Source organism: Myiozetetes cayanensis, unplaced genomic scaffold (assembly GCF_022539395.1).
Source record: "Myiozetetes cayanensis isolate MyiCay16 unplaced genomic scaffold, myiCay2020 scf2-11, whole genome shotgun sequence".
In the NCBI taxonomy this organism is placed as follows: domain Eukaryota; kingdom Metazoa; phylum Chordata; class Aves; order Passeriformes; family Tyrannidae; genus Myiozetetes; species Myiozetetes cayanensis.
Window position 1 is genome coordinate 85,721,075 of NW_026087411.1, and position 16,979 is coordinate 85,738,053.

Sequence of the window (16,979 nt, forward strand, 5' to 3'; positions counted from 1 at the left end):
TTATTTCACAGCTGATGAAAAATAACTGAAGCAAATCTTATATGAAGATGCAGATGCCAGTTCCAAAACTTTGTACTGAGTTGAAAAGAATGAATTTGGAATAAATAGACCAAGGACAGGAATTCTCTGCAGGCTAATCTGCAATAGCTTTGCAAATTCCTTGGGAGTCTACTTATCTTGTATTGAGGGTTTTTTTACATACACTTTACCTAGAGAAATGTCCATTAACATTCATATAAAATGTACAAGGAAGACTCAATGACCTTTCAAGGTCCCTTCCAACCCAAACTATTCTGTGATTCTAAGTGAACTGCCTAGATCTTTCAATAAACCTGAAGAAGGAAGAGATATCCTGGGGAATGTCTAGAGGAACATCAGTCTATGTCGATCAACATTTAAACATACTCTCTTCATCCTCACATGCTATGTAACACATACAAAAAACCCCCAATAAAACACAGATAAGAAAGGCAGATAAAGAAACAGGTAATCCTAAATGTATGCATATTTACTTGACTCATCACACAGTGGCTCACAGACAGATAGATACAAAAAACCCAAAACAGTCTCTCCGTAATTGCACTCAGTTTTGCTCATTAGTCAGGAAGCAAATTTTCAAACTAATGGTCCACACCTCTGCAACAAAAATGGTTTACTGTTTACTTAACTTGAAGAATATGGGACTAAAGCCAAAATAACTCTTAAATAAACTGAAACAGGAGCTTGTTGGGAACAATTTCTTTTTTTAGGTTTCCTATTCACATTTATACAAAGTGCCCTTTTAAAGACAGGAAGTATTAACAAAGCTTACCTGCTTTTTTACTAAGTTTATATAAGAATGTCTGTCGTGGATCCGAATGGTCTCGACATGTTAATTGCAATAAAGAACCAGACTTCTTCCATTTCTGCATAAACCACAGTCCTGCATTGTTAGGTACAACATGAGTACAGATCCACAATAAAACATAAAAACTAATTAAACATGAGTACAGTATGTAAAATCCATAATTTAGGCTCTCAGATGTAAATTCTACTTTTCATAAGCATTGTCAAGCCCAGAAACAGGTTTTTTTCATTATTCTTTCCTGTTTATTTGTATAATGAAACATGAAGGCCTTTATTTCCACTAATGTACATGCCTGCCTCTAAAGACAAACTACACTTGCAAAAAGTGAAAATCCTTACTAATGTTAGCCATAAGGCAATGTACACATTCTATTTCAATAATCTTAGAATATTAGAACATTTTGATGTTCAAATATGTAGCACTAAACAACAGGCATTACTTCTCAGATTTCTAACTGAACTCATTACATATAGCTTGAAAAAAGGAAGCAGAATTTTCTCTGAGGAATATTTCTATGGTGCTGTGTTCTCTTTATTAGTCAATGACCCAGGGGGCTAACTGGCTTTTCAGAAAATCTTACCTCACTCTCCATGCAAAAGCAAAGCAGGCAACCAAGCCCTTGCTGCCTCAGGAATGTCTTTATGCATGGATTCAACTCTCAGAGAAATACTTATCTTTTAAATAGAAATTTCACAGAATAGAATCACAGAATTGTTAGGTTGTAAGGGACTTCAAAGATCATCTAGCCATGGGCAGGGATGCCACTTACTAAACCAGGAAGGTTGCTCAGGGCCCCATCCAACCTGGTCCTGAACACTGAACAGGGACTGGGCATCCATGACTTCTCTGGGAAACCTTTTCCAGTAAATTTATTGGTAGTTATTAATGTATACATGCAGTATAGTTATTTAGAGTTTAATAACCATTACTTATTATTATCTTGGTGTTTTCCACAATCTTAAAAATAAAGGAAGACCATTACAAGAAAAGGACATTCTGGACATTTTTCAACTATAAAAGAGATAAAATATTCCAGAAATCCTTGTTTTTTTCAGTGAATATATTCTGGATTATGCTTTGATAATCCAGAATTATCAAAGTGATAAATTTAACCTGCACTGACTGAAAGTCATTTGCTGCTGATTATATAAACAAGCAAACAGCCCTGCCTTTGCATCCTAGAAAACAACAATTTCTAAAAGCAAACTGATGCTAAACACTTCTGGGTGATTTGGGTGAGATTCAGTTACAGACTAGAGTACTTCAGAGACACTGTCCACAGATACACTAGGATTCAGTGTACACTAGGATTGCTCAGTAGGTGCCCACAGGGAATTATATTGTCGATGTCTTAATCCTGAAGTGAACCTCCCTGGCAGCGTATTGAGGGCTAGAAACCGTTTCAATCAAACTAAAAAATCTCTTGTTCTCCCTCCTTCTATAAACTCAAAGAGTAACTCCATGTAGCCACCAATTCCTGTCCACTTCTCTTAAGCTCAACACAAGTTAATTTTTAGCTCCTCATTTTTACATGACACAAAATAATAATCAATAAATAAACTGGCACTAAACAAAGTATCACTTTTGAGAGTGTTTTTAAAGAGTTTAATGACCATGTTTCTATTCAGTGAAAAAAGTGCTACTTGTTTTGGGGCTGGGCTCTCCGAGGTAGATGGCAGTCTCAGAAACAAGTTTTCATATAAAAATTTGAAGCTACCCAAAAGCATTTTATAACATTTATTTCAAAAGTCATCTATTTCTCCAAGTTCTAGAACTATATTTAATCTTTAGAAAAAAGACATTCATAAGGCACAAACACATCTGCAGAAACACACTGCAGGTTGTAAGGCATTTTTCAGAGAGAAAAGACACTAGTAATTCAAGATAATTTCAATGCATCTTATCTACTTGTTTGGCAAATTAAGTATATGAAAATTCAGTTTATAATAAATCGAGCTCAACAGATTAAAGCTGGAATTTATTTATAGTGTAACAGAAAACCAGAACCAAACACTGGAAAATACTTAGGTCAACCATCTCTTGTATGGTTGACACATCCTTCTGTTGATACTTTCTTTCTTCTTATGACAGTGAAATGTGCACTTTCTCATTATCACAGTAATGAAGAAATGGGTACCTCACATGAAATTGCTAAATGTATCTCAAATACATATTTTCCCCTAAAGTTATACTACTGAAAATAATACTTCACCTGTATTAACAAGAGCACTGCTGTTGTAGAGGGTACCAAGATGTGGTCCAGACAGAGACAGGAAGGTATGAAGTTTGTTGAGGTAATACTTAAATCGAGGTCTTGTAAGCACTGAACGGATTATTAAATTACCCAGTGAGTGTCCAATAAAGCTGTTTAAAAATAAAAAACAGTATAACATAGATATTTATGGCAATCTTTTTCTTTTAGACAGAGAAAAAGAAAACTGGTGTCATGAAATGCTGAAAGAGCATAGGAAAAAATTAATGAAAATTTGCCATTCAGATACCTGTATTTTGGGTCACAAGCAAGCATAGCTTGTCCATATCACTCAAGCTGCACAAACTCATTACAAACATGTTCTGAGCTCCTCCAGAATTACTTTGTACAGCATTTTTTAAAACCTAGCAGAAACAAACTATCCTTCCACCAGCATCTCCCACCCAAACCCAAGATTATTTCTGGGTTCATTTCTCTTAGCACCAAGTATTCAGAAAATATTTTATGAGCTGTGCATGACTGAAAAAACCACTACTTTGGCATGTGATGGCATTCAGTATGATAAATGTAGGAGCATTACTGAAACAATCTAGTGGAGACAGATTCCAAAAGTACTCCCATAAGGGGGAACGCCAACTTAAATGAACCTGATTATTTAAAAGTAGAAGCAACATCTTAGATCTTCTTAGCAGCTGGACCAAAAGAAGTGATTAACAGCTTGAATGGGCAAGTGAAGAATATGAATATTCTGCCAGGAGAATATTACTTTTGGTTGTTTCCCTGGTTAAGCAACGTAAGGAAAAGATAGATGGGACTCTTTAGCTTGATGCATCTAAGAATAAATAGTACTTAATCTGAGGTGCCTACTGTCGTCCCCACAAGTCTATATAAACCATTTCTTTAAAAGGGACACTACAAATAAAACAATTCTAGTTATCATGCTTACAGCTCCCTGCTAAGATAAGGACCACACCACACTAGGCAGTGACTTAAAGAGTATATTCTACAGACCAGACTCACAAAATCAGAAGGAAAATGTTCTTTCCTATGTCACAGATGTAATCTCTGGACATGCAGAAAACAGAAAACCATCCAAGATTATATATAGGAGAACTATCATGGCTGGATCACATATGTGCCACAACACTATACCTGTAAGATCATCCTTCCTATTTGCTCTGTATCATTACATTAATCAACAAAAATAGCTAATATCTGTAATATCTGTAAAAAAATCCAGTGCTAAAAGATTATTTGACTGTTTGAATGCTTCTCAAGCAAGAATCACTGACTCAGAAAACTCCAATTTAAAGGTAAATGAAAAATTTCAAACATTTGGTTATGGAATGGCAGAACCGCCCCTGAACTCCTAAACTCTGAAATAATTACGTATTTCTATGACAGAACAGACTTTTTGTTCATCATCAATACACAGCTTAAACATATGAGTATACTCTTCCTGTTTGCTTTTACTACTAGATTTTCAAAATTGCTTCAACATGTGAAATTCTTAGCCTCAGCTTGCTGTGTTTGCCTAACTAATTCTGAAATGAAAGATTATGCATCCTCTGTGGTGTCAGCACAACAGCAGTGCATTTGCAAAACAAAATACTGAGCTGTTTTCTTGAATACTAAAATTTAAAACTTTTCTCAGAGTATATCATAAAGTCCACACAAGAACAACAAAAGCACAGATTTAAAAACAAATGCCCACAGAAATTGAGTTTATCCTGAAGATGATCTGCATGACATAACTGCTCCTGAATAAAAGAGATTGTTTTCTAAAGAAGATCTGAACATTAGCAGAGATGTTCTCTTGACAGTTCTGTAACAGTTCAGACAGTATTTACTACAGGTCACAAAACGGATGAGAAACTATTATATTGTACCGTAACAAATGGCAATTTCTGGAAAAAAGCAGCAATCCATCAATCAGTCCTATCATCCTCACGAATATGGGCATCCCTAAACCAAAACTTCAGAAACATGAAAGATCCATTTGCAGAAAAAAGGGTGCTCACAATTAGCTAATATGAACGTACCTCAAAGATTAAACATCTGTACTTAATTTGAAAAAACTTTAAAGAACAAAGGTTACAGTAATATGTTGTGATCAAATTCAGATGTTCAGGTGAACATGTAATACATTGATATTCTTTTCTAATAAAGAAAGGTTTAAGAATTTGGTCAAATCAAAAAGGAAAGGAAAAGGAAAACCCTTCAAAAAGCATCTTGAAAGTGTAGGACAAAAATGGAATCCATCCTACTCATGGGATGCTCTGCAAAAGCAATGCATTTCTGAACACCAGGTGGCAATATTACTGTCTTCTGAATATAAGATACCATTAACACACTGAAGCTTACAGAATGACAAGTTTTATATGTGCTTTATGACACAAGTCTACCAATTCAGATCATTCTAGAAAATTAGACATAGCAAAACCTCATTATTCTGTGCTAACAAACAAAAATCCTGTCCAACTATAAAAATTCATGGAAGAAAGAAAAATCAATCAAAATCCATAATCAATAATGTGCTGAAAAAATGAATAGATATAATCCACCCGAGGTCAAAGTCCAATACAGGTCATCAGAAATTCATGTAAGACCTGACATGAGCAAAATGGTTTCTGACAACTACATTGTAAGACCATGTGTTTTATTTCCTGGCTATGTGATTACCTGGGAGGGCTCCCATCCTCACAGGCACTCAAAACTTCAATGGGTCTAACTGAGCAATTTGACATGCTTTGAAGTTGCATTAACTTTGAAGGTGGCACTGGTATGAGTGGGTAACTGGTCCCAGTGACCTCCAGACGTCCCCTCAACCTAAAGCCTCCTGTGATTCTTTACCAAACAGTTCTTTTATAAGACAAATTGTAGTTGGCTTGAATCAAGCTTTCAGCTCATGCTTGCTACATGCTTGTAGTGAGCACAAAGATTTTATTCAGAGATGAATACAGGTGTTAAACAGTGAAGTGCTGCAATACCTGCTCTTAGTTATGGCTGTACCAAAAGTGTTTACTGAAGCTGACACTGTAATATGGCTCTGTGTTATGATGATACAGGGAGTGCATTCTCTTTTCTCAGTACAAGAATGCAGCACAGGAAACAGGATTTTGCCATTACTTGAAGGACAAGACTTCACATCTACCTGACAGTGCAGAATCTCAGAACGTCCCTAGACTTGTCTTGAGCTGATTTTGTCTTCTCTGTGACAACAATCATCTGGCAGTGAAGTAACAAGTCAGGTCTACAGCTGCTTTAGTTTCACTATAGTTTCTATTAATAACAAGCAGTTATTCTGTGCAGCTTGAACTGTGCATCACCAGAATAAAGTGTAGTGTAGCAGAGTGCAGACACAGGTACCACATGGCAGAGGTCCCCAATGGTCTATTAATGGACACTGCAGGAGCACAATCTTGTAACTCAGGAGAGAAAGCCAATGTTAGGAATAACAGAGAATGGGAAATAAAAAAGAGTCAATGAGAAACAAAAGAAAAAGTACAAGGGCAAACTGGAAATACAGAAGTATGAAAATAAATCCATCCAGATCCAAGGCCAAGAAAGCCAAAACACCCACTGTGAACATCATTCTCCTCACATTGAAGCTCCAGTCCATCCCACTATTTAAGCAAGACAGAATCTACCAATCTTAGGATGTCAGCTTTTTTTGCCATACAAAATCATTATAGATCTGGAAACTGATGTCCGATTTGACTGAGCTACTGAGCAGCACTTGTAGGGAGAACACTTCCTTTAGGAGACAGGGAGATTTTATGAGGAGAAACCAGCATCATTCAGGAGCATGCATAACTACCACAAAGTCTGCTTTCTACAGTGGCATAACCAGAACGAGGCAGGAAAGCATTGGCTACTGGAAGAGAGGATTTCTTAATAATACTTTTCTGGGCTTTCTAGGTCATCTCTTCAAGGAATTGCATGGAAGCACATGTCTTTCTGCCAACACTCTCATGTAGCTACCAGGAAACAGCTGCAGGATTTCCTGACAGATTTAACTTTCTTGTAAGAAAAGCTAAAATTAAGAAATGAAAACTTCTGCTTCAGCAGGGCCCAAGACAAGTACACACCTTGAAAAAGAAACTAAAATAAAAATTTGTAATTTCTTTTTTCTTTCAAGTGAGAAGTAATAAATAAAAGTGAAAAAATATTTACAAACTGAAAGTCTTAGGAGAGAAGCAAACCAAAAGCAAACAAGAGTTCAGTTCTCAGGTACAAACAAGGAGAAGGTAACTGGGTTGGTTTGCTCATTACAGCCTTCAGACCACAGCATGGGAGAGAAGGCACTGGTGTGTGCTGGTGCTGGTAGTTCTACCTTACAGAACTATCCTGTCCAAGGGTGCTAGTGTGTAGTCTGCGTAACACAAGTGTGATCACAGTGCTTTGTTAAGTTTTAGATCAACAGTTTAGACAAAGTTAATCTTGCCTATCTCAAAGCAGAAATATTTGTTTAAACAGTGAGATTATGTCCAAGTATGTCAGATGTTTTCTCTAGCTGAGTAAGGCCTACCAAACACGTCTGTGCAGAAACTTGTAGCAAATGCAGGTGACTAGCAAGTCAAAAAACCTTCCAGATGCATAATTTGAGATGTCTAAACAAATGGATGAAGTCAGGCTTGAATTAGCTCCTTTCAGCTATCGATGAGCTAATTCCAACAACACAGCTGACCTAGTAAGGTAGTCTGCCCAAATGTGCACCCTGTTTTGTGTAAATAAATGGACATTCCCTGGAAGTAAATGAAAAAAGAAAACAGGAGTGCATAGACTGTGGTGAGTCTTCTAAAAAGATGTAAAACATGTCCTTTAGCAGATGAAATAATCAGAAAGCATTAAAAATGATGAAATATGTTCTCATGCAGCTGCCCTTGAACGTCACAAGATGAAATTACCCTATAGGAATGACAAGACAAACAGTCTACTATGTCATACTTGGTGAAGAGATTATAAAATCAGAAGGAAGCTGACTTCATCCTGGCATAATGCTATTACATTTCCTTCAACTTTCTCAAAATATTATCTGTTTTTCTGCAGAACCCTATCATGCAGGATCTGTGGAAACACAGGACAGCAATTCCTTAAATGTAATGCTTAACTCTGACCTAAAACTACCAACAGGACTAGGCGAGCTTACAACATTGTTTAGTCTTCTTTCAGCTGGGAATTCCCTGTCTCTCCACTGTCCTCCTTTCCCCTACTCCTCCCCCATCCCAAAGTTTTTTCCCATCTCTCTTATGGCCTGCTCCTGAGCATCACAGTTCAGAACAATCCAGGGTTCTAGTTTTAAGTTTATTTCTATAAATAGTATAGAACAGATATTACCTGATTTTTGAAAGAGTTAGATTATAAATTTGTATATACTGTATAATTTCATCTAAAAGACGATCTGTCATGGAATCAAAATCAGCAAAGGTATCATTCTGTAAAATAAAAGAAATAAAAAATAATAACTGTATTTTCTAATGCAGCAATATACATTCTGCATTCAGTCTGAATTCTTATATCCCAGTGTTTTAATCAACAGCACACAAATAAAAACATCCATATTAACTCCGAATACAAACACTACAGCTAATTATAACTTTTTCAAGTTGTCTTCTTTTAACAAGGAATAGTGATACACATTTTACTGTAAGACTATCCAAACAAATCTTAACATTAACTCACAGCCAGCCTGACTTCTAAGCCTTCCTCTACACATAAGATTATCTGTAGTGAGACAGAAGACCAAGCTGCATATTCAGAACTAAATCACACTGCCCATGAAATAGAAGTGAGACAATTATGGCAACAGCAGAAAGAGTCTACATTAGCACTGTTTATTCAAAATGAAAAAATAAACAAAGTCCTTAAAGCCTGATCTCCAGTTCATAGCTGATTCTCCACAATGATTAGCAGTGAGACATTAAAAGATATAGGCAAAGGCTGCCTAAAACTTTTCAACAAAAGTTCCAAAGGATCTGTGCTAAAATCTTTCATGTTCAGCATATTGTAAATGATCTGGGAAAGGGAAGAAGGAGATGAGATGTCAGTTTGTAAACAAACCCAAATATCCAGAATAATCAAATCCAGAACCAAGCAGAATCTCAGAAGAATCTTATAGTACTGGATACCTAGATGATAAAATGGTGAGGAATGCAAACCAATGTTACACAGGGAAAACCAGCCCTAACTGTATAGGCAAACAATAATCTGTGCTGCATATAATCAGCTACATTAGGACAGCAAGGAAAGAAAATATCAGTATAGCATTTTGTCAGTCCATAGTGCACAATCATCTTAAATGCTCTTTCTAGTTCTGATCATCCAACTTTAAATGACAAGACCTTTCAAGTAGGCAGGGAAGGATATCATGGATGAACAGAAACTGTTTCACATCTAATCCTAAGAAATACTGAATGGACTAAGCCTCTTCAGTTGCCTCCTGAGTGAGAAATTACACTTGTTTATAAAATACTTGATTAACTAAAGCAGAGAATGAGGAATGATTATTAAGTATTTTTTTCCAAAACAAGCTGTAGGGAAAATGATTTCAATTTCCTTTTTTGCAACTGAATTACTAATGTATATGAACTACAGAATTAATCTCAACTGTATGCTGTGGAAACTGGAAGTAAAAACTTTCAAAAAGAGTCAGCCAACATTAGGGAGAAGTCTGTCAGTAGTTACTACGCTCAGTGGTCTCAGTGGAGCTCACAAATCAGTCTCACAACTGCTGACTGACAAAACCTATAGGGGAAGAGAAGAGAAGGCATGGCTTGGCACATGTCACAAAGCATCCCAGGAGCTACCGCCAGAAGAATGCTACTGCACTAAATGAACCTTCTGTTTGAGCCATTGAAGAGACTTTGTTCTAATTCATTGCTGAAGTACATATAATACAATATAACACACACACACAAACAAAAAGTAAAAACTGGTCTTCTGAGCTTTGCCAAGTTTACTTCATCTGAAAATAATAAAATTCCAAAAAAGTTAACACAAGAGGCAGCTTGATATTGGTTTAATGTTATGTTGTGGATCTTGCAGTACACTGACGAAAGAACAAGAGAGATAAATCTGATAAATAAAAAATATATCAGATCCTCTGAAATAACACATCTCCCTTCTTACTACAACAGTTTTCACTATCACCATCTTTAACATTATTATTGAGCACATTTTACCCACAATCCAAATAGCTTATGCTGGGAACTCAGGAGACACAGTACACAAAACAAAATGGCAACAACAAATGCTACTCCTTAAATATTTATGTTCAACGACATACAAGGTTTTGTAATTACTTTGAGTTAAGCCACAGATCAAATCATGGATTCCATGAATACAATCAAAATACACAAAATGTGGTAAATAAGTAAATAAAACATGTCTGAAGGTGTATGCTGCTTATTGCTTTACAAAAATTCTTTTTTAGGTGGCAAATACCTGATTCCTTTCAGACATAAGAAAATCGATTCTTCCTCCAGGCAGGCCTAGTTCAATGTAAGTCTTCACTAATCTTAGATCCGCACTGTTACCTTAAAAGAAAAAACAATCAAAAGTTAGATCCTCCAAAGTTAACCTGAATAAAAGTACTCAGAATACTGAAACGAATCTACAGCACAACTTTATATTTAAACACAGCTAATTATATTCTCAGCCCTAATTAAAATTCATTAAGACTTCACAAGATAAACTGCAGTGTCAAATTAAGTGACAAAATGGTCTATGAAAATGACATTCAATGCAAACATTTTTAAAAATGCAAGGATGTAGGAAGTCATATTTGATTTTTCTTAGCATCCAACAGATACGTAGGACTGTGAACATTACATTCGTGGAAACCTAATTAATTCTGATAAAAATCAATTAAACAACTCAAAGCTAGCTTAAAGAATTCAATGAAGGAGCATTTTCATAGAATCAAAAGGCAGATGGGACTGTCAGCAGATAAAAATACTTTTAGACTGGTACCCAAGACAAAAAATGCTAGTTTAACTGGCATCCTGAAGATTTTTCTATGTCAATAATCTTGGATGCTTTTGAAGAAAGACTACCTTTTCTGCATTAATTATAAACCAAGTTTTTTATTTAAATATGTCACTTATAGGAAATAACTTGTATGAACTCATCATTTCATAAGAAAAGTCCAACTATGTGGGCTTTTTTAAGGCTTCAAACACATGGTTTTGTTTCAACAACAGTTTTTTGGTCAAATTAACTTTTGTGACAATTATAGGCCCACAAAAGCACTTGAATATCTATGCTAGTAAGAAGGAATACTTCTGAGTTCCTTTTTTAAAAGTGGTTAGCAAAGGCTGCTTTCTGGCCAAAGGAGAAAAGTTATGCTGTTATTTTTTTTTTTTTTAAACTTAGGAATTTGAAAAATGAAGAAGGTGGCTCTGTCAGTCCAGTCCAATACTCTATTCTACTGCCCTCTTGTGTTTCCTTACATTGTTAATTTTAGAAGCATCTCAAAACCCCACAAAAACACTGATGGCAGAAATATCTTAACTAGAGGGGATATTATTTCTTATCGTGCATGTACACTTTGAACTAAAAGCACACAAATATATTCAAGCTATTTGAACTTTCCAACCCTTTCAATTAGCAAGAGATTTTATCATTTCTACCACATTAAAGTCTCTGTCCTTGAAAATACTCAAAAACCCAACTGGGCTGAGTCCTGGGCAACCTGTTGTAGGTTGACCCTGCTTTGAGGAGGGAGTAGACTAGACAAACCCCAGAGATCCCTTTCAGCATCAACTACTCTGTGATTCAGTGACCTAATCTTTTAAAACCTTACAGACACTTGACTGCACTTTACTATTGTACTATTCTCTTTCCTAACAAGGTACACTTATTTCATTGTCCTTGACAACTGACAATTCTAAACAACACAGTTTTGTCAGTAACTCCATTCTATTACCAAACATGGTAAATATGTCATAAATACCTTTATGACATAAAAGAGGCACCTAATGTGAACTATGGCATGAAACAGGTTTATATGCATGGAAGTTTTACTAACGACAAATGTTGCAGAGAATTCTTAATTTAAAAGATTTTATGGAACACATTGTCAGATATAACAGCCAATGTCAGATTCCCATTTCCCTCCAGTGAACCTATTTCAGAAGTGTTCAGTTCAGAGTCCGAATGACACAAGCTAAACCTCACTGGTAATCTGAACCACTATCTCATTCAGTATCACATTTCCCAGCATACCATCTAGGCCATGGACACAGACTATGAGATGTATTCCTTCTTCTGAACAATCATCCTCTTCCATGCTGAAATAAGGTACCGAAGAAGCCAGTTTGAAAACATCACTGTACATAAATCCAGGAAGTTTAAGTTGCCTCAATTCTTCTTTGGCCTGTAGGAAACTGGAACAAAACCATATTTATGATAAAACAACTTTTACTATTGCTAGACAGATGTAGGGTCTTCTATGGAACTGCTTTCTACTGTCTTTTTGCTTTGTATTCTATGAAATTGATACAAAGGAAAATATATTTATCAAATTACTATTTTCAGGAAACAACCATTTCCTCAAAATATTTTTTATTGCAGATTCTGACAGCCCCTTTTCCTCTGCAACAGAAACTATCTCAAGCTCTACTCTCATCTTTCCTTTGGACACTTCTGCAAACTCAGAAGTATTTCTGAAACCGCCGAAGACTCTGCGTTAGTTCTGGTCTTGACCAAACAACAGTTTTGTTTACATGCAATAACAAAATTACAGGAATTATAACCAATCAGAAGTCAAGGTAAAGATTTCCACTGACTTTTGATAATCCTTACCAAACCTATTTCCTAGGTAAACAGAGATCTGGAGTCAGTGCTCTAATCATTCACCATGAGGTCCCTCTGGTAGGCTGAATAGCCAGATCCAGACTTCTGATCTTCTACATATTATATGAAAGCATGAAAGGTTTTTAATACACTATAAGGTTTTTAACAGCTGAGCTCCCCATGTGCTGGGAGCTCCTTATGTTCCTCCCTTTCTTCCCTTTCCCTTCATTTTTTGTGTATGACCTTCCTACGTAATTAATTGTGTATCACTTTCCCGCAGCCCTTCAAGCTTTATGCTTTCCTGTACTTCTTTCCCTCCTTAATCCTTCTGTTCCTTCTCACAGTGTCATGCTGTATGCTGTCCTCTTTTGCCTGCTCACTGTTTCCCTCCAATTCTACTTTCTGTTCTCTGTTTTCCCAGTTTTATCTTTAGCTCATTCCTCACTAGTTGGCAGGCACAAGCCTCAGTGAAGTCAGCCTAAACAGAAACCACTGCTGGCAGCTAGTCTTAACACTCTGCAAAAGAAGCTTCCCAAGTTCATACTCAAGGCACGTTTTTTGAACTGAACATACGAAGGCTGGTTCTCAATAGAGCAGGTCATGTCTTCTAGATTTACAGTTACCTCATGCTCCAGAAGACTCTGCATTTTTCCCAAGGCCAAGTCCTTGATTTTATTCTGAGTTCACTCTTTTATTGTTACAGAACAACCTGAGTAGTCTCTGCTTTTCATCTCTCTCAGTCCACACTCTCCACTATTTCAGAAGCTACTTTTTCACTTTGAACCTGTTTTCCTCCACAACTGACAGCTCAGTCCTTCCTCCTGTTCTCAGCTGCTTTTCACAAACTATCTGGGCCTTTCTCTCTTCTGCCTCCAAAGCACTCCCCTTGTTTCTACCTATCTTCTAAATTTTCTTCTCTCTGATAGCAACATTTTACTTCCAATACAACACATTAAGCTGCTGCTTCCCATGTTCAGTTAGCAGGTGGGGGTTATCAGGGAAACTCCTATGTTTACAGCAAGAGGATCCCTGGGATCCCTGATGTTCCTCTAAATTTGGCTTTCCTGGTATCTGAACTGCAGTGTAACTGTGATCTCCACGCTGTTACATTTTTGATATTTGAAGTTAAGATTTAAATATAAAGCCATCACCATGGCTTGCACTGCACATCTGCTTCACTTAACTAATCAGATGGACAACGAGTTACAGAATGTTTTTGGTTTTGTTCAAAAAAGTGTATTTTCTCAAGCTTGCTATTTTAAAGTTTCCATTTCATTAAACACTATTTTTATGCTCAGTATCCATTACAATATCACTTTTCAGCTGAATTATTTTTAAGTAACATATTAGAGAAACAAAAAAAATTCGTATTCTGCTTGAAGTTTGCCAAACTACATGAAATTACAAGATAAGTGACAGAAGGAATTCAGTGCTAGCACACTTGTTAAGTGAACACCTAAAACACGCTGTTACCTGAGCATGCAGAACCCAAGCCACAGTCCTGGGGACACCCTACAACCTAACCATGTGTTTTTCCCCCCTCTACACTATACTAACTTAATTTCTAAAAGGAAAAAACTTTGTTTTAAAACAATCACTTACGCTAAGACTTGAGGTTTTGGGGAGCTTTCATACCAGGAAACAGCTGATGCTGAGCTGTAGGATGAGCTGCCCGGCTGCTGTGTAATTGCATCAGATTTATTCTTTGAAGAACAGATAACATTGCAAGGAGAGTCTCTCAGAGAAGATGGAAAAGACAGACAACCAGGAGTACAGACAGGAGGCACAGTCATTATATCCTGCAGGTGTCCACTATCAATCCTTTCAGATCTCAGAGCTCTCTCTTCTGCTAAGCCATGATCCTGGTCAGCACTGGAGGCTCCATCTAATAAATTATAGTCTGTTTCTTCATAATACCCATTTTCAATCATTTCTTGATCCTCCTCTTCTTCCTCATCTTGTTGGGAAGAACAAATAATTTGTTTTTCATATGCCTCCTTTTGAGGGCTAACAGGATTGCTGTTGTCCACAGGCCAAATATCTGAAATATCTGTGCTGCTTCGAGAGCCAAAATAGTTTTCAACAAGCCCTTGTTTTACCATGTCAGCACTACCGGTTGGAGAAGGATTATCTGTACCAGTTTCACTTTTAGCTACTGACAGTTCTTCAGTTGTCACCTTTGGTTCTACAGGCTCGTTATGTTTTCCTTCATTTGTTTTTTCAACCTCATACGCTGCATTTACAGATGAAGAACCTGAAACAACAGATGGCTCACCCATACAAGTAATTTCCAAATGCAATTTTACTGTTTCTTCTGTAGCATCAGGATGCCTACCAAGCTCCTGAGAATCCTTGCAGGTTGTGCCAGGGTCTGCCTGCGGGCTATAACTTTTCGCATCAGTAGTTGTTTCAGACGAGGACACCTCTAACTGTAATTGATCTTTTGTTCCTGAGAGCAAGGAATGTATAGACAGAGTTTTGTTATCCACGTGCCCTGAAAATACAACACACTGTTGATGCAAATTGCTGTTTGATGTTTTACTGTCATCACATTTTGTCAAGTCAATTGCTCCTAGGTCCAGTACCGTTCTGCTGTCACTTAGCTGGCATTCAGGTACAACAGATATCTTCGAATTCTCATCAGGTGACAGCTCATCATCATCTGAAGGCAGTGAATTTATGGATGTCAGGGATGACTGTATTTCACTTACAGCACTCGTACTCTCAGTGCAGTGGCTTTCTATTGCATTTTTTATAGCACAGTCTACTTTTAGTAAAGGCTGAGGAAATACTCTCTCACCATTGTTTGCACTTTGCCCTTGAACATTTTCAAAAACATGATCAGGGTTGGGGTGAGTTGCAAAAGAACTTGGTTCACTTTCTACACCTGAATCTGAAAACCGAGAAGAGGCACATGTCACACTAACATCAGGTAATTTAGTCATGTCTCCACTTGCAGAAAGTTGACTTTCTTTCGAAGAAAGAGTAGGAGGATTATTTTTCATTTTTGTTAAGACGTCACTGGTATGATGACAGTTTCTCTCATGGGCATCTTCCTTTTCAAGGACTGGTTCCTGTTCTCCGAAATTAAATTTATTTCCAGATTCTGAAGGCTGAAAACTGAGTGTCTGCAAATTCTCTCCGGGCACTCCACTTTGCGGAAACTCAGCCCATGGTCCAATGTGAACCTCTACTTTCCCCCCTTCATAAGGATTCTTATTACTTGGTTTGACCTCAATTGTCCTGACTCCTGAGGAAGCTGGTTGACCACCATGACAACCTTCAAGTGTACCTCTCTGCTGTAAAGCACTGTCTGCTTGACTAGTTTCAGAACCTGTCTGGGAGATAGTCAGTCTATCAAAAATAACCTCATTTTCACAGTGCACAGGACTACTTGGACCTGGTTGGTCACCTTCAGTCTTGGCAGTCTTTTCCTCAGTTCCAGATGGTAAAAATGGAAGTTCTCTTTGACTTATCTGCCTGGTGCAGGTCTTTGTATCACAAGGAAATCCACCTAATGTAGGGTCCAGCCCTTCATTAGCATTGTATGAAGGCTTGCCTTCTGAGCTTCTAGAGGCATCTTCCAGTGCTGCACTTTTTAAACATTTGTAGCCTACTAAGACCACAGAGTCCTTTGAGTTCTGTTTTATGACTTTTTTTGTATTCTCAGGTTTCATTGTTTTCATGAGCTTAGTAACCTTAACTTTGGATTTATTTGCATCTTCATTTTTCCCTTTCAAAGCTTTTGATAGCATCTTTTCAGTTTCTGAATGCCAAAAGATGGAGGCACCGGCAGGTCTTATTTTCAGTTCTGGGCTAGTAAAACCAGCAACAAAACCTTCTTCAGCTTCAAATTTATCCAGTTTATTGGACTCTGCCCTTGGAAGACTCTGAACTACCAACCAGGGTACATCCAGATCTTTCACCAAAAAAGGGAACAAAGAAAGAAAAGGATTGTTCATCAATATTATGCAGATAACCAATGCTATAAAACACTAACAATTATAGAATGTTACATATCCTCAAAACTCAAGCTAAAAACCCATATCCAAGCAAATAAATTACTCCTTTAAAGCCAGAAAGAAATTTAAAGAAAAATACTCAGGTTTTACATAATTTTTA

The 16,979-nt window shown here is 37.0% G+C and overlaps 1 protein-coding gene across 4 annotated transcripts in view; it reads right to left on the reverse strand.

Moving 5' to 3' along the window:
* Positions 1-16,979, reverse strand: part of FAM135A (family with sequence similarity 135 member A) — an 84,944-nt gene that overhangs the window by 3,990 nt on the left and 63,975 nt on the right. For 3 of the 4 annotated variants that reach the window (XM_050314425.1, XM_050314426.1, XM_050314427.1), the window contains 6 exons: positions 14,460-16,776; positions 12,288-12,448; positions 10,506-10,597; positions 8,400-8,497; positions 3,060-3,211; positions 812-922 (listed from right to left, as the gene is read on the reverse strand). In XM_050314425.1, the coding sequence (XP_050170382.1) occupies positions 812-922; positions 3,060-3,211; positions 8,400-8,497; positions 10,506-10,597; positions 12,288-12,448; positions 14,460-16,776 (2,931 nt within the window). Of the gene's footprint in view, positions 1-811; positions 923-3,059; positions 3,212-8,399; positions 8,498-10,505; positions 10,598-12,287; positions 12,449-14,459; positions 16,777-16,979 lie in introns of those variants that run through there. The other variant, XR_007628833.1, reaches the window with a different exon arrangement.